The 24,736-nt window shown below is 41.7% G+C and overlaps 1 protein-coding gene across 1 annotated transcript in view; it reads left to right on the forward strand.

Annotated features, from left to right (window-relative positions):
• Positions 1 to 24,736, forward strand: part of LOC119414498 (SH3-containing GRB2-like protein 3-interacting protein 1) — a 42,505-nt gene that overhangs the window by 10,789 nt on the left and 6,980 nt on the right. The window contains exons 2-15 of the mRNA XM_037681594.1: positions 2,658 to 2,721; positions 4,326 to 4,365; positions 8,389 to 8,445; positions 8,596 to 8,653; positions 9,090 to 9,262; positions 12,354 to 12,365; positions 12,793 to 12,804; positions 13,751 to 13,775; positions 13,959 to 14,022; positions 19,456 to 19,526; positions 19,615 to 19,689; positions 19,772 to 19,840; positions 19,925 to 20,686; positions 24,505 to 24,626. Coding sequence (XP_037537522.1) covers positions 2,658 to 2,721; positions 4,326 to 4,365; positions 8,389 to 8,445; positions 8,596 to 8,653; positions 9,090 to 9,262; positions 12,354 to 12,365; positions 12,793 to 12,804; positions 13,751 to 13,775; positions 13,959 to 14,022; positions 19,456 to 19,526; positions 19,615 to 19,689; positions 19,772 to 19,840; positions 19,925 to 20,686; positions 24,505 to 24,626 — 1,604 coding nt within the window. The remainder of the gene's footprint in view (positions 1 to 2,657; positions 2,722 to 4,325; positions 4,366 to 8,388; positions 8,446 to 8,595; positions 8,654 to 9,089; positions 9,263 to 12,353; positions 12,366 to 12,792; positions 12,805 to 13,750; positions 13,776 to 13,958; positions 14,023 to 19,455; positions 19,527 to 19,614; positions 19,690 to 19,771; positions 19,841 to 19,924; positions 20,687 to 24,504; positions 24,627 to 24,736) is intronic.

Genomic DNA, 24,736 nt, shown 5'->3' on the forward strand with positions numbered 1-24,736 from the left:
TGTGAAGACGAGAAAAAGAACAAAATCAGAGAAGAAGACTAAATGGTGGAAGATGAAGAAAGAAGAATGTTGTGAGGAGGCTCTGGGTGGTTAGAAGGAATTTCCAGATGATACATCAACAGTGATTAGAGACAGGTAGGAAGGTACTTGGTGTGTCATCTGGACATAGAATGGATGATAAGGAAACCTGGTGATGGAATAGTGAAGTGCAGGAAGTTATTTCCTTGTAGACTTCATAAAAGCCTTATTAAAATATCCACATGTTCTTTTCATTTTTGGATTCTTCCATGAAACTAAACAGTCATGTAAACATCCATCTATCCATCCATCCATTATCTTTACCTGATTCTTCCTTTTCTGGTCATGGGTGTCACTGGTGCCCATGTCCAGCTGTCACTGTGCAAGAGGAGGGGGACACCCTGGACAGGTCTCCAGTCCTTCACAGGGACACATAGAGACAAACGAGACAAACAAACATTCAGTCTCTCACTCGCACCTAGGGACAATTTAGAGTTACCAATCAGTCTAACATGCATGTTCTTGGTCTGTGGGAGGAAACTGGAGCACCCGGAGAAAACCCACGCATGCACGGAGAGAACATGCAAACTCCACCCAGAAAGGCCCCCGGACCGGGATTTGTACCCACAACCTGCTCGCTGAGAGGCAGTAGCACCAACTTTGCCACTGTGCTGCCTGTCATGTAAACATGATTGTTAAATCCTGTTTGTTTCAGTTGAGGCGACTGTCTAACCTGAAGCCCATACTGTCTAAAAGTAACCTTGAGACATTAATACATGTGTTCATAACATCCAGGCTCGATCACTGCAACGTGCTTCTGTTTGGAATCAGTCAGTCCTCCACTGCATGTTTACAATTGGTTCAAAATGCTGCAGCTCGATTTTTAACTGGTACAGGCAAAATAAAGCACATTACTCCAATGCTGGCCTCTCTTCACTGGCTCTCAGTTCACTTTCGAATTCAGTTCAAAATCCTTCTGTATGTTTTTAAATCTCTGAATAGTTCTGCCCCCTCTTATCTCGCTGATCTGCTGCAGCCAAATGCCCCACAGGGCTCTCTGAGGTCAGCAGACCACATGCTTTTATTGAGTCCAGTTACTCGTTTTAAGCTCAGAGGTGACAGGACCTTCTCTGTTGCAGGTCCAAAACTGTGGAATGACTTACCACTGCATGTCAGGCAGGCTCCCTCTCTCACTGTTTTTAAGTCTCGTTTAAAAACTCACTTTTATTCCCTGACTTTCAACCTTTTTCCAGATACATATTTTTGGAACTCACATTCTGTAGCGCTGGAGGGAGTGGTGGTGCAGAGGTTAGAGAAGGTGGGCCTGTGATCGGAAGGGTGCCGCTTCGACTACCCGGTCCAACAACATCAAAATGTGGCCTCATTTGCCCCACTCCGGGCCCTTGAGCAAGGCCCTTAATCCCCACCATCTGCTCCCCTGGGTGCCCTGGATAGCAGCTCTCTGCTCCACACAGAGGGGGCTGTGGTAGCTCGGTGGTCTGTGGTTGAATCAGGAAGGACATCTGGGGTGAAAACAATTGCCGAGTCTTCGTGTGAAATAGTTCGCTTTGGCGACCTCTGAAGAAGGGAGCAGCCGAAAGAAGATGATGATGTTATTCGGCAGTGCCAGCAGATGAGCGTGTCGATATTAGTTTTTCTACAATTGGGGGGTGGGGGCCCACAAGTCCAGGCCTCAGAGTGGAGGTTTTAGGAAATGTCCAGCGTCGTTTCAAGGAAAGCCACAACTCACTTGGAATCACACACGTGCACTATGGTTGCAGTCAGTCAATAGTCTTTCTACCTTTGCTCAAACAGATGAACAACCATAACAATGACAGATAGCAGAGTGCTGTTTGTGCTGATCCACTTCCACTGAACCACTCGGGTCTTCACAGTTTCACAACTGTTCATTCAATGGCTGTTATTGAAATCCTTATATTGCTATGAATTTTGCATTACCTGTTTATTCTTGCAGAAATATTGTGATATTCCAGCCAGAAGTGTTACAGTTTCTTCTGTTGCTATTTGCACATTCAGAGCCCCATAAAATTCCATGTAAATCACTATATAATGTGAGAGGTGACAGCATGTAAAGGCCTTTAAAATAGCTATTACTCCAACCTAAAAATGTAGTTGGAGTGTTTGTTGGCAGGTCTTGATCACAGCAGACATTCACAGGTGTCTCACTATGTTAGCTTCTCATGAACAGGTCTTGTTGGAGTCTTTACCTGCTTACATAGTTTTTGCTCTCCCTGCACCTTAAAAGGAAGTGGAGCTGTGCTCAGAAAAAAAAAGTCCAGCATTAAAAAAAATATAAATAAACAACAAGCATCAGATTCCTTTTCAATTTTATAATGCAAGGAGGAGTGAACACTTGTGGGGATTACATCAGCAATGGATTAATCTATGAGATGTTTTTGTTCACACAGCTGGGAGTTTGTTCCACAACAATCCTGAATTAGCACAACGATGTTTCCTTTGCTGTTTGCTAAAAGCTCACCCACTCTTATACTGTTACTCTTTTGTGTTGTTTTCTTTTCACGGGAATTTAATGACACATCAGTTGACTGTACATTAGTCTTTAAAGTTGTAAAGTACATGTTAATGATGTTGACTTTTGTCTCTGTTTGCTGCATTAGGACTGAAAAAACGAACCAGGAAAGCTCTGGGCTTACGAAAGAAAGACAAGGACCCAGAAACAACGTGAGTTTGTCATGACACACACACTTTAATGTTGCACAACATCCAAATCACACAAGTCCTATAAAACAACTTGATAAAGGGTTACTTAGAGAATGTTAAATAAACCACAGCATGTTTACAAACAGTTTAAGGATCATATATATATATGTATATGTGTATATATATATATATATATATATATATATATATATATATATACATAAATACATACATTTGTCTATTGTTGTCCACTGTTGTAAATGAGCCCCCAAGGCTCAATAGGACTAACCTGTATAAATAAAAGCTGAATTAATTATCTTTACACGTTTCTTACTTTTCGGGTCGCAGGGGGTCACAAGTGCACATGTCCAGCCATCACTGTGTGAGAGGCGGGGGACACTCTGGACAGGTCTCCAGTCCATCACAGGGACTCATAGAGACAAACAACCATTCACTCTCTCACTCACACCTAGAGACAATTCAGAGTTACCAGTCAGTCTAACATGTAAGTTTTTGAACTGTGGGAGAAAACCCACTCATGCACGGAGAGAACATGCAAACTCCACCCAGAAAGGCCCCCAGTCGGGATTTGAATTGTGGCGGCGTTCTCGCTGAGAGGCAGCGGCTTTACCAACTGCACCACCGTGCTGCCCATGTCCTCTCTAACTGCATCCATATATCTCTTCTGTCTTTTTCTGGGCAGTTGCATTTCTAACATCTTTTTACAAATATATGCACTGTCTCTCCTCTGGACATGTCCAAACCATCTCCTCCTTTATCACAAATGGCTCCTGAAACTTTTCTCTATTCATTTCTGGACAGTGGACCCCAAGTACTTGAAGTCCTGCACCTTTGTGACCTCTGCTCCTTGTATCCTCACTGTTCCACCTCCTCCTTCTCATTCACACACATGTACTCTGTCTTACTACGGCTGACTTTCATTCCTCTTCTTTCAAGTGCATACCTCCACCTCTCCAAGTTCTCTTCCACCTGTTCCATGTTCTCGCCACACATCACAATGTCATCTGCAAACATCATAGTCCATGGAGATTCCTGCCTGACCTCATCTGTTATAACTATAGTTATTTCATCACCAGAGCAAACAAGAAGGGGCTCAGAGCTGATCCTTGATGCACTCCCACCTCCACCTTGAAACTATCTGTCACTCCTTCAGCATATCTCACCACTGTCCTCATACATGTCCTGTACCAGTTTAACATACTTCTCTGCCACTCCAGATTTCCTCATGCAATACCACACCTCCTCCCTCGGCACTCTGTCATATGCTTTTTCTAAATCCACAAAGACACAATAGAGTTTTTTCTGACCCTCTCTGTACGTCTCCACAAATATCCTCATTGAGGTTCACCACCCTGGTTCTTAAAAATGGGCACCAGCACACTTCTCCTTCATTCCTCAGGCATTTTATCACTTTCAAAAATACCATCAAGACAAAACCCTGATTTCTATCTCTCCTAGACATGTTTAGGCTTTTTGTAAAGACGTTTTGGGTTTTGTGTGTTTGTTTCAAATGATTTAAAGAAAGGTCTGGGTCCTCTTTTGAGGCCACAGATGTAATTCTGAATATTATTTCCACTAACTTGTTCACATCTCTGTTTGAACAGAAGCTCACCTGACAAAGAAGGAAGTGGAAGCAGCAAGAAGGTAAATGTATGTTTCCACTGTCATTTTTCACAATAAGATGCTGATTATTGGGATAATTTCCAGAACAGTAACATAATTAGCTGTGGGCCAGCTGACTGTAACTGTTAGATTTATCACTTGTTTCAGGAACACTGTTACAGCCTTACAGCCTGATAATGATTTAATTTCAGTTGAGGTTCCATCTAGTTAATAGCTGTGATGGAAACATTAAAAAATCTATCAGTAATTTTAAGATAGGGCTTTATAATATCTTATTTGTTGTGTGTAGCTCTTTAAACAGCCTCAGTTTCTTTAGGTCAGAGAAAACTGATGAGTTAATAGCTGATCTGAAAGCAGCTAAAACCAAAGATATTTGCTGGCATCTTAAAAAACCTCATTCTCAAAATTTTATAGGCATCATTGCAAACTGTAAATTGTAAACTTTTACACTGCTGTTTATTTTTAAGACATGTCTTTCTACAAAATGTGGTTACTGTAGTCCCTCGTTTATCACATGGGGTCCGTACCCTGAAGACCAGTGATAAGTGAAAAACTGCGAAGTAAGAATACTACTACTAAACTACTACTTAGTACAAGTACTAAGTAGTAGTTTATTTTTGTATATATATATATATATATATATATATATATATATATATATGTGTGCATTTTAAACCCTTCCCACACTCTTGCAATATTCTAAATAATGTTTCTAAACTCTAAACGCTCTAAAACAGCACAGCATGTCATGATTTCAGCTCCCTGCCTCTGCTGCTCTCTGCCACCTGCAAGCGCTCTTGGCCACGCCCACTTCTCAGCTCTGCACGCAGATCCGCTGATTTCAGCTGTTCAGCTGCAGGAGGAAGTTTATCCTGCAGTATGGGCTGCACAGAGGTGCAGCAGGTGCTAAATAATTTAAAATAATTTATTTTAAATAAAAAATTCCATGCTGATCGTGTGGCTCATCCATCCATCAGCCAATTGTGTGTCATGTCCAATCTTTATTTTGAAAAACTGCGATAGAGCGAATCCGCGATAAACGAACCGCGATGTAGGGAGGGACTACTGTACTACAAAAGCAACAAGCTGTAGCAGCAGTTTGTGGTAACTCTTATGGTGCAGCATAGGGTCAAAATTTGGCAGGAGTTTCATATTTCTGTCAGAATAATGGTAACAGTATGTGTATTCATTCTAAACATTACAGAACCAAACAAATTGTTAAATGTGAACACATGCAGGTTTAGGTGTGCAACTGAAGTGTAGCATGCTACTTTTGACCACATCACTTTTAAAAGGTGAGCGCACCACAAAGGAGCAAGGAAAACACCAACAGGCCAGCTTGGGAAACTCCTACTAACATTTAAGTCTGCTGTTTGGGAACAGTACTTTTTTGTATACTAGAATAAATGTGGAGAAGGGAGCGTTGAGTGAATGAAAGCTTAATGTTGGAACTGTTCAGCTGTGATCAGGTAGCTGGATCCAAGTCAAACGTTACTAGAGAAATTGCATTTCCTGTTACAATTCAGTGTGAATAATAATTGCAGAAGAACTTGCTGAAAAACAGCTGAAATTAGCTAAAAAAGCATACTGAAATGTAGCTGAAATGAAGAACTAGCCTAAAGTAGCAAAAGAAAGCAGAAAAAACACATATTTGCTGCATTAGGTTTAATTAAGCAAAAATGAGCACAAAAATTAGGGTTAGCTAAAAAAGCTGAAATTTGCAAAGAATAACTGAAAAGTAACTGAAAATGTAGAAAGAAGCTTAAACTACCAGAATGAAGTGGAAAGAGCTGAAATGATTTTAAAAAGGTGGAATTAGCTGAAAAGCAAAATTTAGCATAAAATGGCTAAATAAGAGCTGAAATAGCAGAAACTAGCAGGAAAAAGTTGAAATGAGCATAACAATCTGAAATTAGCTTAAAGAAATTAATTAGCATGAAAGTAGCAGAAATTACCACAAAAAACTTGAATTTATCTTAAAACAGCTGAAATTAGATAAAAATGCTATAAAGGTAGCTGAAAATGTAGAACAAGCTTAAATTAGCAGAAGAAAGTAGAAACAACATGTTGAAAGAAGCAGGAAAAAAGCACAAAAAATGGAAATTATCTGAAAAAAGCTGAACTTTGCGCACTTTTAACTTGAAACTGTAAAAGCCAGAAAGAAGCTGAAATTACAAGAATGAAGTAGAGAGCACATTTTTGCTGAATTATGCTGAAAACAGTTTAAATGAGTGCAAAAAATGTGGCATTAGCTGAAATAGCTTAAATTAGCATAAACAGCTAAATAAAAGCTGAAATAGTAGAAAAAGCTGAAACTTGCAGAAATTTGCTGAAAGGAGCATAACAAGCTGAAATTAGCAGAAAGAAGTTAGAAGACACAAAAATGTAGTTAGCAGAAAGAATCTGAAAGGAGCACAAAACAGCTGAAAAAACAGCTGAAATTATCTGAAAGTAGCTGAAAAAATGTTTAAATTTGCTCAAGGAAGCTGAAAGAAGCTGAATCAGAACAAAATGTGAAAGGAGCAGTAAAAGGTTGTAAACAGCTCTAAAGATTTGAAGGATGTAAAATGAGCTCAATTCATTTTCTGAGGAAAAAAAGTGGCAGAAAAGCCTAAATATTCCACAAAGCTAAAGTTGCACCAATACCAAAAGTCATAGCAGGATTGTCCTGAAAGAGTTGAACATCTCTGATGTACGATTTGTTGAAATGGTGTGAAAACTGAGGGACGAGAATCACGCTGCAAAACGTATGGAAGAAAAATGTATCTCAGTAGTGTGACTGCTTCATAAACATTCTCACTGTTACTCATCTGAAACAGCATCACCATAACGTAAACATAACTGATGCAAAGAACAGAAAAACTAAAAAGCTGGCTGGAGCGTTCAGACAGCTTCTCCCTAACACTCCAGACCTGGACAAATGTATTAATAAACGCCACAAGAGTTACTGTATGACCATAGTCCTGCTTCTAAAACACCCGTTTTAAACTCACATTGAAATGAATGAAAATATGTTACAAGTTTTCTCTCATCAACATTGTAAATTATACAAGATTTATGGGGCCAAGTACAGTAGTCCTTACCACCTCGCAGTTCGTTTTTTGCAGACTCGCTCTATTACGGTTTTTCTAAGTCAGATTTGACATGACACACAATTAATTGGCTGATTGATGAATGAGCCACACGATCGGCATGGATTTTTATTTAAAATAAATTATTTTAAATTATTCAGCACCTGTGTGCAGCCCACAGCTGTGGGAGAAGCTTCCTCGTGGAGCTGATCAGCTGATTTCCATGCAGAGTGGAGAAGTGGGCGTGGCCAAGAGAGCAGCCGGCGGCAGGGAGCTGAAATCATGACATGCATCTTTTAGAGCGTTTAGAGTTTAGAAACATTGTAACTACTACTTACTACTTGTACTATTTCTACTTCACAGTTTTTCACTTACCGTGGGGCTTCAGGGTACGGATCCTCCACAAGAAACGAGGGACTACTGTACAAATAACTTATCCAAAGTTATTAGTTATCTATTTAACCTTTTAACTGTTGTGTTTGTCTGTTTTATGTATTCCTTGAGTGCTTTGAACGTTGCAGATATCTAATTGATTATTATTGTTGTTATTATATTAAGTATTTATACATTTGTGTATTGAAAACATATCAAACCGTGATTTTTGTGTACTGTTACATTCCTTACAGATGAGTAATGTAATGAGAAATTGGCTGCGATGTAAAGATTTAATTAGGGTTTGCATGAAATGATATCAAACTCTGAAGATCGGAGTTCTTTTAAAATGACAGCTTTCCGCTTTAGTCTCAGTAAATTCAAATGAGTTATTAGCTCGTCAGTCCTGTCAGACTTAAACTCTATTCCTCCAAACACTGGTCATTCAAAGAAGTAAGATATTGATTAATTATAACTTTTTCCACAAAGACTTACTTCAACATTTCCAACATTTTCCTTTATTTTTTATTGTCAAAAGCTTTATTTTACTTAGTTTTTATTTTAGTTTTTATTTAATGTTTTTTTTTTTTTTGGTTGATAGAAAAAGGCCAACGGGGCTCCTAACGGGTTGTATGGGGAGATTGACTGGGACAGATATGTGAGTACTCACAGTGGATGACTTGTTTCTCTGTTTGTTTCCTACATGGACTGATGCTCTGCAGGTCTGACATGAAATCACCTCTTTCTAATCAGGGTTTAAAAATAAAAATCAGTTTGTGTGAGTCTGCTCTTGTTGTCCCCTTTGCAGGCTTCTCCTAATGTGGATGACGAGGGCTTCAGTTTGCAGCCAGGTGATGAAGATAACGGTATCCTTTCAGCAAGATGAGGATGAAGCAGGCTTTAGGACCACAGACATATTGACTTGTTTGGTAGAGCAGGTTGAGTGACTCATTGAAAGAGTAGTCTCTGCAGGAAAACTGAGGAGCACCTGACAGAGCCACACTACGTTTGGACCGATGTCCAGCTGTCATTAAGTCACTTCCAGTTCAGTAATGTTGAGGCTGTTGCTCCTGTAGGTGTCAGTGAGTACAGTTTGGATTAGACTCGGACAGAGCAGGCACGGTGGAGACTTTATCCATGTAAGATAATTTGGTTGAGACAGAACAGGAGCAAAAACAGCCGACTGGGACAAGATGGACAGACTGTCCTGTTCTTCTGCTTCTAAATGTTGGACTCAGTCTAATTTGTCTCTATTCTCTGTACAGCATGCATCTCCCACTTTGTCCTTGACACATCCACCAGCCTCCAAAGACAAGCACTTTTTCTCCTCCAGTGACTCGGAGGAAGATGAGGACAGCAAGAAAAAGTTTAAAATCAAGATCAAGCCTCTGGTGTCAGACAGTGCTAAGTGTGTCCCTCCATCTATGGACGAGCTGAAAGCTTCGGTGGGAGGCCTGGCGCTCTCTCCTTCTCTGGTGAGCACTGCTGATCTGATCCGACTAAGGTCCGATGAGGTCTGGGGTCCTATGAGGTATATGTACAGTATAGATGAGGTTTGTGGATGAGGTCTTAACAAGGTCATGACCTTGTCTTATGGTTAAAGTCTTCCTTTAGACTTTGGTTGACCACTAGCCAAACGAGAGCCTGTTAAGTCTTGTATTAAAGCTTAAAACAACTTTTTCTCAAGAACAAGGTATTGATGGGAATAAAGCTGCATTACTTATTAATATTCCTCCATGTTTTTCAAGACACTGTTTAGTTTGTTGCTGTTTTCTCAACCAAACATCAGTGTTACTATGCCACGCTGTGTTTGCTGAGCATATTTAGACTGTATGCGTAATGTTGATGTCTAAACACAACCTGAAAACATCCACTCATTTATGTCCCATTATTACCCAGCAGCCACTGCAGTTCACGAAAAAAATATTGAACTCCATCTTAATGGTGCATTTAAGGACAGTATAATTTCAAACATTCAGACTGAAATTTAACAGTAACCCACATAACATATTTCATCTGCAAAATGTCTTTGTGTGATAAAACCAGAATACGACTGTAATATTGAAAATCACCAATTCATTTATCTATTTATGTTTTAGGAGCAGCTACAGTTTCAGTTTAGATTTTAAAATTTACAGGTTGCAATTGAATGCATGACAAATCTTCTCGTGGTCAAAAGAAAAATATATGTAGAAGCACATTATTTATTTTACCTCATCTTTTGCTGCTTTCCTAGAAACACATTTAACACTAACAAGACATTCAGTATCTGATTTCCTGACCTTATGAGGAGACAGCATCTGGTTGTGATGCTGCTGATCCAGCTGCTGATCCACTTCAATGTCACAAAATTTTGCAACTCCACCATAACTTGCAGAGATGTGCTGCTGAGCTAACTCCATCAGATTAACTTTAAGGTTCTAGTAAATACCCAGATAGTAATGGCCATAAAAGAACAGAACGCCATGACCAGGAAAAGTTAACAGTGTTTATTTGCAAATATTGAATGAATGAATCGATGAGATGACTCAGCAGGGAGGGACTGGAACCCTGGAGAGTAAGGAGCAGAGTTATCAAGAGTGATTCTCAGGTAGGAGATAATGTCCAGTTTGTCTCGTACTTTTAGGAGTTGTAGTTGTCACTATTAGACCTGTCATGATAAACAATAAATCAGTTAATCGCATGATAAATGAAAATTATTGACCTCATTTTCATTTATTGGCTTTATTGTGTCTTCCTGTCTCTCTCTTTCTACTGAAGACACTGGATGACAAAAGACACGACTCTGGTATTCTTCACTGACCCCTCCCTTTCTCTTTTCTCTTTAGAATAAATTTTAACCATCCAAAATCGCGTTTTTGGGTCTTTAAAAGCAGCTAAGCTGAGAGGCTAAGCTATGAGCTAAGCTAACAAGCCGACCTCGAGAAAAAACCTCCGCCTTGTCGAAGCTCCAAAATTCACGGTTGAAACCCGTGCCTTTGTGTAAAAAGTTGTTTTTCTCTGCAAAAAGAAGCTGAGAACTTGTTTACTGATTTTTTATTAAAAGCTTTGTGTGAAAAATGCTATGCTAAAGAGCTCAAACCACACCAAGCGTCTGCTATATTGAGAACCGAAAAAAGGAAGGAGAGACAGCCCATGTCACGTCAAGGGGCCTCCCTCCCATTTTTTCTTAACGAGACACGCTGCTTGCTCCCTCTCCATCCATCCTTCAGTTCAAACAGTATTATACTGCCACCCGGTGGTCAAAAACAGGTACTGCACTCGAAACAAATTAACCAACATTTCTTCTTAAATTTGACAATAATTACTAATTATTGTCAAATTCCAAACAATATTATCATTTATCGCAATAATTTTTGAGACATTTAACCACCAAGCAAAATTTGTTATTGTGACAGGCCTAGTCACTGTGGTAAAGGTCCAAATGGTTCCAGATGAAATGGGTAAGGTGGTTCCAGGAAGATTCATACAAGGAGTCAAGTGGTGGAAGGCAAGGAGCAGCTGTAGAGATCACGAGGTGGTATTAGTGGAGAAACCAGGAGATCCAAGGTGCAGGTGGAGCACAGGAGTCAGAACTATGACATGTAGGAAAAGGTTAGTTTAACAAATCACAATGAGTAATTTATCAGGCCAGGAGCATACTACCATAAGACAGACAATGCAACAGCGTCGGCTTGAAGTCATCTGCTGTTACTTATACTCCAGATGCTCATTAGTCTGAATGGATCCCAGGTATGATTCTGCTGGTGCCCTCTGGTGTAGGAAGAACTGTGGAAGAAAGACTGGGATTCTTAAATTGACAAATCCAGCTTTGATTAAAATTTGTCCATAGTGGAAAAAAATGGCAGCGCCAACAACACAGTTGATTAATTTTCAGCCAGCTGAAAAAGAACAAAGACAAATAGAAGAAAAAAATCATCCACGACTAGTGTTGATAAAGGTCCATTTCAAAATGTCTTTCACCAGCTTTTATTTGCTGTCAGTTCCACTGCTGGAGTTGGTTTTCCTTTTTGGAATAAACTCTTTATCTCTGCAAAAGATCAACTTGAAAAAGATGATGCTAACAAGCTATCCACATCGTTCATATCCAACTCTGCCAGGATTTCCTTAAAACCACTGTCATAGGATGGCCCACAGGGGGTTCCTACAGATCTAAGGCTGCTTGTTTTGGTGCCACCCACTCCACTTCAGCATTGTGACTGGTCAGTTTTCCATCACATACTAATCAAACTCATCCTGGAGAAACTCTGACTGAAGTAAGCCTTCACTCAAGGCAGAGAAGTCTTAACCAACGAGAAAGCTCCAAACATGTTTCTACCCAGAGACGCAAATTTTAAATACTGTAAAATTATTATTTTTTCCAAAGATGGTGTTTTGTGTACTGTGTTATGTAATTTAAAGTAAATATTTGTGCTAATACAACAGAAATTACCTGAAAATGGACTTAATCTAATAATTTGATCCTGGAAATGTCTGAATTTTAAAAAATGATCTTGTGTAGGAATGTTGTAAGTCCCTCACTGTGTTTGCCTTATTTTTCTCCGTTTGTCTCCTAATGTTATGCAGAGGAGAAGTCCGGTAAGCCTCTCATGCACTTTCACATTTGTATCAGCACCAAGAAGGATTGTGTGGCATGTGCTCACTTGGTGTTGGTAATCTTCTTGTTGCATTTGCTTAGCGATTGTCTTTCTGAGCTTCCTCCTTTGGCTGCATGTAGTGTTTGTTTCAAGCCAACCACTTCTTCTGTTAAGCTAGTTTTACTTAAAGCCGTGTGGCAAAGCATCTGCATTAAATAATGCAAAGTAAACATAACACTGAGAGAGCTTCGGACGTGTCAGTGAAGCCAGGTTGTGTGATATTTGGGTGTTATGTCTCCTGCTGCATTATAAAAGCTTTGCAGTGAACAGATGTGGTGTGTGAGCAGTTTTAGTTGGTGTCCATTTGACTGATTTGTTGCTCACTCTCTGACCCAGGTCTGTTCTCTCTTCCTTTTTGCTGGTCTCAGAGACGCAGTCCGGTGAGTTTTTCACTCCAGCTGCTGACTAAAAGACAACTTTCTGGTCTCTGCTGATCTGTACAGTACATAAAGCACAGGGACACATACTGTACCGACAAACTGTCATATGTGATTTCGAATAAAAACAGATTTGCATTAACTTTATAAATGACAGTGATGTCTGTTTTTTTTTTTATTGCACACGAAGTGGCTGAAAATACACTATATTTTATATTTAAGGACACAACACACATTGTGAATTGTCTGGTTGTCTAAGTCAGTCCAAGAGAAGAAGATCATCGTATTTTGCAATAAGTATCAGAACCCCATGACATCTGTCATCCAGACATACTGTAGGTATTGGACACTTTGCAGCACCTGTGTCATACTGCAGTTTGTCGCAACAACTAGTATCAGATGAACTACACAGGTCATTGCATCATCACCGTATAGCCAGCCAGCAGTCAGCCAGATCCCTCCATTTTTACCCAATCCACCATGTGTGGAATCAGCTCAGACATCGACTCTTACCCATTACTGACCTGCTGGATGTCAAGGGTCAGTCACAACAACTGTGGGCTGATGCTGCAGGAGAGGATAAAATGATTATGGTTAATGTTTTGCCTTAAAATGGCCACTTGTAGGCCAGGGGTTGCCACATCTTACTAACATGGTACCAGCACTGTGCTCGTACTGTCAACTCTGTTATATATTTAATCTGGTATTTGAATCATTATCGTATATGGCCTTTCAACACATGCAGTTTCATTTCCACTGCCGTTTCTGGATGCTTCACTTTTTTTTTTGTCAGGGAATTGGTATTTTAGTGTAATGTCTGACTGAAGGGATCTGGGAAAATAAAGTTTGCTCAAATGAAATACATTAGCAATTTTTGTTTAGGAGTTTTGATGGCTGGACAAAGCATGTGTTACAGATGTATCTTTTGTTTACATTTTATTCTCTGCAGGTGCAGATAAAAAGGAACTTGTCTTGTAAGTACATCTAACTTTTTGAATTATCTTTTGTTTTCCTGTGAGAAGGCACAGTAGTTTTTATCCTGGGTGGCAGCATGCTTACAGTGATAATGCTGTTTAACATCACCAGCCTTGAGTTTAAGACATTAGTGTTGCAGGTGCTACAGAAGAAAAGATGACATTTTGTGATGTTTCTCACAGGTGAGGATATGGCCCGTCCCAGACGCTCCACCCCAACACCAAGTCCTGCACCTGAGACACCAAGGTCAGTCATTCTGATTAGAGCCCGACCGATCTGACCGATATGGAAATTTTGGTTATTGCTGATACTGATATTGGGAGGGGAAGGCTAGTGCTGATAACCAGTATATTGGCTGAATTTATTTTTTACTTTGTTCACCCCCAAGAATCTAAGTAAACAACCATTTTTAAAACCATTTTAACACTTAATAACTTGAAAGAGTCTTCCTAACGTGCATTTACATTTTCTATCCTCCACTATTCACCATAAACTTATAAAGTGTGTTACAAAAATATAAATTAGGCAAAGAAACACCCTTCCTTGTTCATTGTTTAAACAGTCAGTCACGTATGTGAAGGCCTATTTATTAATGACTGCAGTGGCATTTTTTTTCTTTGCAGAGAAGTAAAGATTTCAGACAAAAGATGCATTTTATTGAGGATGACAAAGATAACGTTACTAACACTGATATTTTTTTCCCTCTGCGTTAGATTTATTGTTCTGGATAAAGCTTTACAAGGCAGTATTCTGTGCTAGGTTATCTAAACGTTAGCTTGCTAACTTCAGAGGCACGTAGCTAATGACAAGTGTGTTGGAGATTGGCATCAGAAGCATTTGTAATGTGTATTTGAGTGTGTGTGTGTGTGGGGGGGGGGGGGGGCCCTCACCCCCCCCCCCCATCTGTCCCCCCCCCACACACACACACAAATACACATTACAAATTTTTTAAATAAATTTCTGTGGACCCACCACCTGCAGGAAGGACCATAAAAGTCGGGTGCATGATGCTATGGGCAGTGGCCGAAGGCTGGGACCTTGGTGCTCTGACCCTGGCTTACCAAAGCTGGCTCTTGGGACATGGAATGTAACCTCTCTGGCAGGGAAGGAGCCTGAGATTGTGCGCGAGGTTGAGAGGTACCGACTAGATATAGTTGGGCTCACCTCGACGCACAGCATGGGCTCTGGAACTGATCTCCTTGAGAGGGGCTGGACCTTATTCCACTCTGGAGTTGCCCATGGTGAGAGGCATCGAGCTGGTGTGGGTCTACTTGTAACCCCCTCGACTTGGTGCCTGTGTGTTGGAGGTTTCCCCAGTAGATGAGAGGGTGGCTCCCCTTCGCCTTCGGGTGGGAGGATGGGCTTTGACTGTTGTTTGTGCCTATGCGCCGAACTGTAGTTCAGAGTATCTGGCGTTCTTGGGAGTCCTTGGCAGTGGTGCTGGAAAGTACGCCAGCTGGGGACTCCTTTATTCTGCTGGGTGACTTCAGTGCCCACATGAGTAATGACAGTGTGAGCTGGAGGGGCATGATTGGGAGGAATGGCCTCTCTGATCTGAACCCGAGTGGTGTTCTGTTGTTGGACTTTGTGCTAGTCATAGTTTGTCCATCACGAACACCATGTTCGAACATAAGGATGTTCATAAGTGCACTTGGCACCAGGATGCCCTAGGTTGTAGATTGATGATTGACTTCATAGTCGTGTCATCTGATTTGCGGATGTTTGTTTTGGATACTTGGGTGAAGAGAGGAGCTGAGCTGTCAACTGATCACCACCTGGTAGTGAGTTGGATCAGATGGCAGGAGAAGATGCCGGACAGACCTGGTAGGCCCAAACGTGTAGTGAGGGTTTGCTGGAAACGCCTGGCAGAAGAACCTGTCAGAGAGATCTTCAACTCACACCTCTGGGAGAGCTTTAACTGCATCCCAGCAGAGGTGGGGGACATTGAATCTGAGTGGGCCATGTTCCGCATCTCGCTTGTAACTTGCTTGAGCTGTGGCTGCAAGGTTGTCGGTGCTTCTTGTGGTGGCCATCCACAAACTCGCTGGTGGACACCCCGGGTTAGGGAGGCTGTCAAGTTGAAGAAGGAGTCCTATCAGGCCTTGTTGGCCAGTGGGACTCTGGAGGCAACTGAGGAGTATCGAAGGGCCAAGTGGTGTGCAGCCTTGGCTGTTGCTGAGGCAAAGGCTCGGATGTGGGAGGAGTTTAGTGAGACCTTGGCTAGAGACTCTCGGTCGGCTCCGGGGAGATTCTGGCAAACGATCAGGCGGCTGAGGAGGGGAAAGCAGCACTTTACTAACACTGTGTTCAGTGAAGGTGGGGTACTGTTGACCTCAACCAGTGATGTCGTCGGGAGGTGGAAGGAATACTTCTTGGACCTTCTCAATCCCACCAGCACATCTTCCATGGAGGAAGCTGAGTTGGGGGACTTTGGGGTTTATCCATCCATAATTGTGGCTGAGGTTGCCGAGGTAGTTAAAAAGCTCTGAGGTGGCGGGGCTCCGGGAGTGGATGAGATTCACTATGGGGCTGTCTTGGCTGATACGCATTTGCAACGTCACGTGGACATCGGGGGCAGTGCCACTGGATTGGCAGGGTGGTGGTTCCCCTCTTCAAAAAGGGGGACCGGAGGGTGTGCTCCAAATATAGGGGCATCACTCTCCTCAGCTTCCCTGGTATGGTCTATTCAGGGGTACTGGAGAAGCGAGTCTGATCGTTGGTCGAACCTCAGATCCAGGAGGAACAATGTGGGTTCTGTCCTGGTCGTAGAATAATGGATCAGCTCTTTACCTCTCTCACTGGGGTCCTTGAGGGGTCATGGGAATTTGCCCATCCAGTCTACATGTGTTTTGTGGACTTGGAGAAGGCATTCGACCGTGTTCCTCGGGGAACACTGTGGGGGGTGCTCCGTGAGTATGGGATTGGAGGCTCGTTGTTATGGGCTGTTCAGTCCCTATACAAGCGGTGCGAGAGTTTGGTTTGCATTGTCGGCAGTAAATTGAACCCCTTTAGGGTGGGAGTTGGACTCCACCAGGGCTGCCCGTTGTCACCGATTTTGTTCATAACTATTATGGACAGAATTTCTCAGTGCAACCAGCTGGCGGAGGGTTTCCGGTTCGGTGGCCTCAGGATTCCTTCTCTGCTCTTTACAGATGATGTGATCTTGTTGGCATCATCTTGCCGTGATCTTCAGCTCTCACTGGAGCGGTTTGCAGCCGAGTGTGAAGTGCCTGGGATGAGAATCATCACCTCCAAATCTGAGGCCATGGTCCTCAACCGGAAAATGGTGGATTGCTCTCTTCAGGTCAAGGGTGAGGTTCTACCTCAAGTGGAGGAGTTCAAGTATCTTGGGGTTTTGTTCACGAGTAAGTGAAGAATGAAGTGTGAGATTGACAGATGGATTGGTGTAACATTTGCAGTATTGCGGACTCTGTATCGGTCCGTTGTGGTGAAGAGAGAGCTGAGCTGTAAGGCAAAGCTCTGTTTATTGGTCGGTCTACGTTCCTACCCTCACCTATGGTCATGAGCTCTGGGTAGTGACCAAAAGAATGAGATCGCGGATACAGGCGTATGAAATGAGTTTTCTCCGCAGGGTAGCTGGACTCTCTCTTAGAGATAGGCTGAGAAGTTCAGTTATCCGGGAGAGACTCCGAGTAGAACGGCTATTCCCCCACGTCGAGAGGAGCCAGTTGAGGAGGTTCGGGCATCTGGTAAGGATGCTCCCTGCGAGTCTCCCTAGGGAGGTGCTTCAGGCATGTCCAATTGGGAGGAGACCTCGGGGAAGACCCAGGACACACTGGAGAGACTATGTCTCTCGGTTGGCCTGGGAACGCCTAGGAATCCTCCCAGAAGAGCTGGAAGAAATGGCTGTGGAAAGAGATGTCTGGGCCTCCCTGCTCAAGCTGCTGCCCCCACGACCCAACATCAGAATAAGCGGAAGATAATGGTTGGATGGATGGATGGACTTCTCAAGTGTTCAGCATGGCCATGACTTGAAAGTGCAAGTAGAATAGAATAGAATAGAATAGAATTCAACTTTATTGTCATTGCACATGTCACAGGTACAAAGCAACAAAATGCAGTTTGCATCTATCCAGAAGTGCTTAGCAAGAAAAATAAATTGGTAGATATATATAGTACAATATACAGTAAGTTACTTTGAATATGCTATAGGTATAAATACATACAGTTTGTGAGTGTACAGACTATGAACAGGTTATAATATGAAGGGGTATAGTTCACATGCACCCTCTGCTGCTGGATAATTGTACAATTATGCCTTTTGCAAGTAAAGACTCAGCATTTTAGGGGTGAAAATCAGAAGTGTTTACATCAGCACATAATGGGACAATTATCACAGATACCTATATGTCCCCAAATGCCTATTTCAACCAGAAATATTGTCCCTACTGATATATCGGTTGGGCTCTAATTCTGATAACAATGTCTTTAAAAGCCCTGTTTCAACCTGTTGTTAATAAGCATCCTGGGTGACCCTATCACAAGTGTACAGCACTAAATACACCCAGGACTCATAATAATGCAACAAATCAGAGTCCTCAGACTTTCAGACCTGGTCTGGGACATTTGTGACCACGTTCTTATTACACAATTACTACATGTACTTTTACATTTCTGCTCCAAAAATCTGATGTTTAGTGTATGTACCCAAGATTTGATCTCAAAATGGACCATAAAGTCAATATCTCACTGAGCAGCAACTGTTGGTGACAAACTGTGAATGACATTCACAGAGGAGTCTCCAAAATGTCTCAAAATGTTTGTTTGGGGTTCTCAATTTTCTTGTGTGAGTTGCAAATTTAATTTAATTCTACATAGTATTGTAGCAGTAACAAAGTGTTTTGGCTGTTTGGTTGTGCTAAGCTGTGAGGTAATTGTACTGTCATAAATGTAATTCATCCATCCATCCATCCATTATCTTTTACCCGCTTCTTCCATTTTGGGTCACCGGGGTCACTGGTGCCCATGTCCAGCAATCACTGTGCGAGGGGTGGGGTACACCCTGGATAGGTCACAAGTCCATCACAGGGACTAAATGTAATTCAATAAATGATTAAAAAAATTGAAAAATAAATGGTATTAAATGGGCGACACGGTGGCGCAGTTGGTAAAGCTGCTGCCTCTGAGCGAGAAGGTCACCAGATCAAATCCCAGCCATGGGGCCTTTCTGGATGGAGTTTGCGTGTTCTCTCCATGCATGTGTGGGTTTTCTCCATGTACTCCAGTTTCCTCCCACAGACCAAAAATATGCATGTTAGGCTAATAGGTAACTCTAAATTGTCCCTAGGTGTGAGTGAGAGAGTGAATGGTTGTTTGTCTCATTTGTCTCTGTGTCCCTGTGATGGACTGAGACCTGTCCAGGGTGCACCCCACCTCTCGCACAGTTATAGCTGGATATGGGCACCAGTGACCCCCATGACCTGAAAAGGAATAAGCAGGTAAAAGATGATGGATGGATGGATGGATAGATAGATTGTTGGATGGAGTTTCCTGCTAGTTGCCAACAGTCAGACCCAGTGAGATTCTCACTTGCGAAACTATGTGGAACATAATTTATTGCAAGATATAAACTTGAACTCTATCTACTAATTACTGAATCTTCCAGAACGGGGCATCTGCTGCAGATGTGGTTTGACTAACAGCTGCTTCTCCTTGCAGTGACTCAACGTTGCAGAATATTCCTGTCTTGTTCGGGCAGCCTTCAGACAGCAGATATGCCCGATATGATGGTTTGTTTCCTACCGATAAGATATTTTTCACATTACCAAAGCAAAGCTGACTGGTAATTTAATTACTTTTTTGTCCATTTAACAACAGTGGTTCGTAGTGATGTGTGGGGAGAACCCAGACCACGGTCAGAATCACAGCTGAGCAGGAGTTTTCCAACAGGAGGTTGGTGGGAGAACTTTATTATACCAGTAAATTTATGATCTTTGTATGTTAACAAAGCTGCTGATTTGTCCTCATGTTGCAGCTCCTCCACCACTTCCTCCAAAATACTTCCTGTCAAGAAGTCACTATGGCTACCCTTCAGACTCGCCAGGTAGATATGAACTGTGTGCAAGTCAGTCATATGGTTAAAGTCAAAGACAGTTGTAGTTTCTGAGCTCCACCTTCGTGTTAACAGCTGATCTACCGAATGGGAGGGCAGCTCGCAGTTCGGCCCCAATCTACCTGAATGTTCTCTCCCCGGCTTCATACCGAGGCTCCCCGGCCCCTGACCTGGATGACGTGTTCGCCCCCACGGACAGCCCCCGGATCATTGAGGACACCTCGTCTCCCAGATGGGTTACGTTCACAGATGATAGACCTCCACCGCCCGATGAACCGGCCCCCCCACCACCACCAGACTCTCCTCCACCTGACACTCCGTCATCAACCCCCTCTACTCCTTGTACCTCTCCTGGACCACCGCCAAATGAACCCCCACCTTCTCCTCCACAAATTTCTCCCTTGTCTCCTCCACATTTCACGCCACTGGACTCACCGCCCTCAATTGTTCTCGGACCTCCACCTCCAGATGAGCCAGCCCCTCCCTTACCCCCAAACTTTTCCCCTTCTAATAGCCCCACTGTAAGCTCTGAGGAAGAGGGGATTGATGAGGAGGTGCTTCAGTTTGCAGAGTGTGCTTCCTTTGCAGCCCCCATCAGCCCTGTGCCCCCACTGCCAGCAGAGCGAAGGTCCCCTAGGGTGGGTGTCACTTCTCCCTTAATCTATGGGGGCATTATGGGAAAGAAGACTCCAGATGGGGTGTACCACAGAGATGATCGAGCAGACACTACGGGCTCTCCCCGAGACCTTACACCCAGTTTCAGGGGGACGCCACCTCCTCTTCCTCCAACCACGTACAGGTCCATCATTTCTTCTTCAGGGCCCCACTCAGGCAGCAGTGAGTATTTTAGTCTCTTCTGAAAAGTTTATAATGTTCTGTCTTGTCATACTTGGAGTGTTATTTAATTTACCCAGGCGAAGCCAACCTGGTAAAAACAGCTCCATTGTTGTTGTGGTGTCAGGCGGGCCAAAGTATAATAGCACGAAACACAGAGAACTCCAGGTTGATTCTTCTGTCCACCAAATTATTCCTTTGTAGCTTTGGCGACGTTGTTATTGTATGTTTTGGGTATGAAAATTATATTTTGCCACAGGTCTTTCCAACTCAGGACAAGCACCCACTTTTGTCCATTTTGTACCTGCCTTTTACTTCTTTATACCCACAGAGCTTATTATTATTATTATTATTATAGTTGGGACAACCAAAACAAGTAACTCCAGATGTTTTCAGAATAAACTTCGATCTCATAACAAAAGAAATATAAAAAGCTGTTTTGTTCAAATCTGGTATTAGAGTCAAGAAAAACGACAAATTCACATATTTGCCTAAAAGCGCAAGCATGCTGTTTTGTGCTTTATCTGCATTTCATACAAGCCGCATCTGCTTCAATACACCAGAACTGTAGTGAGTCTTTGCCTGGCACGTGCATAATTTAAACCCTGTGGTTGATTGGTAACGCCTGGCTTATCATCACGTTATGGAAATGGTTTATTTTTTTGACCATGAAATAAAGAACGGCTTGATCCTGTGCAGGGTTATGATGAGCTGGTACCTCTAAAAGCAAAGGTGCATACATGCAGTACATGCAAGATTGTAAGCATGTTGGCATATGCCCATCTGAATTGCATGAGAGTGAAGTGGTAGCCGTTTTGTACCCAACTTGTCTAAAACATCAGTTACTTGGTACAAAGTCACAAGACGATATGGAATAACCAGCACCTAACAGGCTGGTCTGTTGTTGTTTTTAAAAAAGCCTCCAAAAATTCTACTTTGGAAATATTTAGGGATGCACAATATTATCGGCATGGCATCGGTATTGGCCAATATTAGCGATAAAGTTAAATATTGGACATCGACCATTCCATCAAAATAACTCACTGATATAAAAGGTGCTGTTTATATATATATATATATATATGTATGTGTGTGTGTGTGTGTGTGTGTGTGTGTGTGTGTGTGTGTGTGTGTGTGTGTGTGTAAGGTGCTGTTTTTGTATGACAACCCAGTGACAAGGATGCCTGCAGCGCCAGCACATTGTGACGTCACGTGCACCATTGAGTTTAGATTTGTGAAAACTTACAAATTTGCGCTGTTTGGGTGTTGTCATTGTGTTAGAGAGAGTAAACGTCATGAATAAATTTGACATTAAACATAATCCAAGTTGAAGTGTTACATCATTTTCAGCCCCCTTTTTGGCATCTGCATTTGTTAGCAGGCCAAATTGACAAAGACCATGCAGAATAATGTAGTATTTTAATTCCACAGCAGAGAAAGCTGTGTAGTCTCTGTAAGTAGGTGTAGGGAAAAAAAAGTTGGTATTGATATCAGTTATCGGCCAAATAAGTTTTAACATATTGGCATATCGGATATTGGTCAAAAATCCAATATTGTGCATCCCTAAAAACGTTATTTAAAAAAAATCATTTTTTCTCACCAGAGACACAGTTTACATGTAAATGAGAGGTGCAGGTGCAGCAGAAAATGTTCATTTTGAAAAATATCTGTAGTGATGTAGACAAGGCCTTTTCCCACTTCAGAATCACATCCATGCCATGAAGACTAAAGTCTGCACTTTGTTTTTTTCTTGATGGTCTTTCTCACCTTGGGCCTGAAAAAATGGACATTTTCTCCCCCAAAGCAAGTGGAAATATAAACTTGTGATTTCAGGTGTTCACTGTCTATAAAAGTTGATTTTAATGCAGTGCTGCCTAAAGGCTTAGAGGTCACAAACACCAAGAGTTTTTCCGTCTTCACACCTTATCCATCACAGCTGATGCTAAATTTAAAAAAGCAACTTAATTCTCAATGTTTCAAGTTATATATTGTTTATGAACTCAGAGATAACTCTCAGTAGAAGACTTAACCTTGCTTGGAAAGATGAACATTTTAGATGCTTGTCCCACTTCTCTCAATAATAAACACAGCAATAATGAAATCTTTCTGGAAGCTATTACTTTGATGCTCTGAAACAGTTTACCGTTTTTTTTTTTTTTGTGTGTGTGTCTAACCAAACTTGGTTGGTTAGGGTTGCAGACATTTATTTGTCCAAAGTAACTCATGATATTTATGATTTTAAGTGAGCTAGGCTCCAAATGAGGTTTTAAGTCCCACCTTCCCTTGCGTACAATCATGGTGTCACATGACTTCACTTTTAAGCATAGAATAACTATTGACAAGAAAATGTGTTTATAAATGAATATTTAGGGTAATAACCTGCTTGTTAACATGGAGGGAACAGGATTTTTTAAATTTAATTTTATTTAACCTTTATTTACTGATAGTCGCATTGAGTCACGAGGGCTCATTTTCAAGAGAGACCTGTTTGGGAGCAGATGGTGGGAGTTAAGGGTCTTGCTCAAGGGCCTAGATTGGGGCAAATGAGAGTGGAGGCAGGTGTGGTTGTTTCACCTTTTCCACCCACATTTTGATATTGTTGGGCCGGGGAGTCGAACCGGCGGCCTTCCTATCACATGCCCACCTTCTCTAACCTCTGCGCTAGGCCTGTCGCGATAAACAATAAATCAATTAATCACATGATAAATGAAAATTATCAATCTCATTTTCATTTATCGGTTTTATCGTTTCTTTGTGTCTCTCTCTTTCTACTGAAAACACTGGATGACAAAAAGCTCAACTACGGTATTCTTCACTGACCCCTCCCGTTCTCTTTTACCTTTAAAATCCATCTTAACTGTCCAAAATTGCGTTGGTTTTTTTTTAATCGTTAAAAGCAGCTAAGCTGAGAAGCTAAGCTACGAGCTAAGCTAACAGGCCGACCTTGGGGAAAAAACCTCCGTCTTGTCAAAGCTCCAAAATTCACGGTTGAAACCTGTGCCTTTGTCTAAAAAGTAGTTTTTCTCTGCAAAAAGAAGCTGAGAACTCGTTTACTGATTTTTTTTATTAAAAGCTTTGCGTGAAAAATGCTATGCTAAAGAGCTCAAACCACACCGAGCGTCTGCCATTTTGAGAACCGAAAAACAGGAACGAACGACAGCCCATGTCACTTCTCCCTCCCATTTTTCTTAAAGAGACATGCTGCTCACTCTCTCACTATCCATCTTTCAGTTCAGACAGTTTTATACTGCCATCCAGTGGTCAAAAAAGGCACTACACACAAAACAAATTACCAACATTTCTTCTTAAATTTGACAATAATTAGTAATTATTATCAAATTTCAAACAATTTTATTGTTTATTGCAATAATTTCTGAGACAATTAATCCCCCAGCAAAATTTATCGTGACAGGCCTACTCTGTGCAACCACTCTCCTAGGATTTTAAACATATCCAGGAACCAGCTGACAGGGAATCTGTTTCTGTTCCAGCTTCATCTTCCAGGGTCCCGTCCAAACTCTTATCAGTGTAATATGTCTGTGGTGAAAGCATTTGTTTTTAAATTGATACTCAAAAGAAATTCAGTGGATGTCTTAAAGTATTTTCTGTAAATAACACTAATTAAATACTTACACTAATCTGGTAAAATGTTTGGAAGAACCTGTAGTATTAGGTTATATTCATAAGAAAATGCTCCACAGACTTTTATGTGTGACTGTATTTCCATTAAAAAAAAAGTATTTCTCTGATGTTTGTTAGAGATAATGTTGATCAAAATGCACCATAAGAACGATAACCATAGACACTGAAATGCTCCACAGGCCCTTCATCTCCAGTTCGTCCTCAGTCTCGAGGCAGCCCAGTCCCTCCTCCTCCTCCTCCTCCTCCACCTCGTCCGTCTTCACGACCAAAGCTTCCACCGGGAAAACCAATCACTGACCTGGTACATGTGAACAGGCCCAATTTTACTCTGACATATTGTTATGACCAAATGCAGTGGATTCAGAAAGTAATCAAACCCCCTACACTTCTTTGTTGTGTTCCAGTCTGGTG

This window comes from Nematolebias whitei, chromosome 9 (assembly GCF_014905685.2).
Source record: "Nematolebias whitei isolate Nwh7 chromosome 9, NemWhi1, whole genome shotgun sequence".
NCBI classification, from domain to species: Eukaryota; Metazoa; Chordata; class Actinopteri; order Cyprinodontiformes; family Rivulidae; genus Nematolebias; species Nematolebias whitei.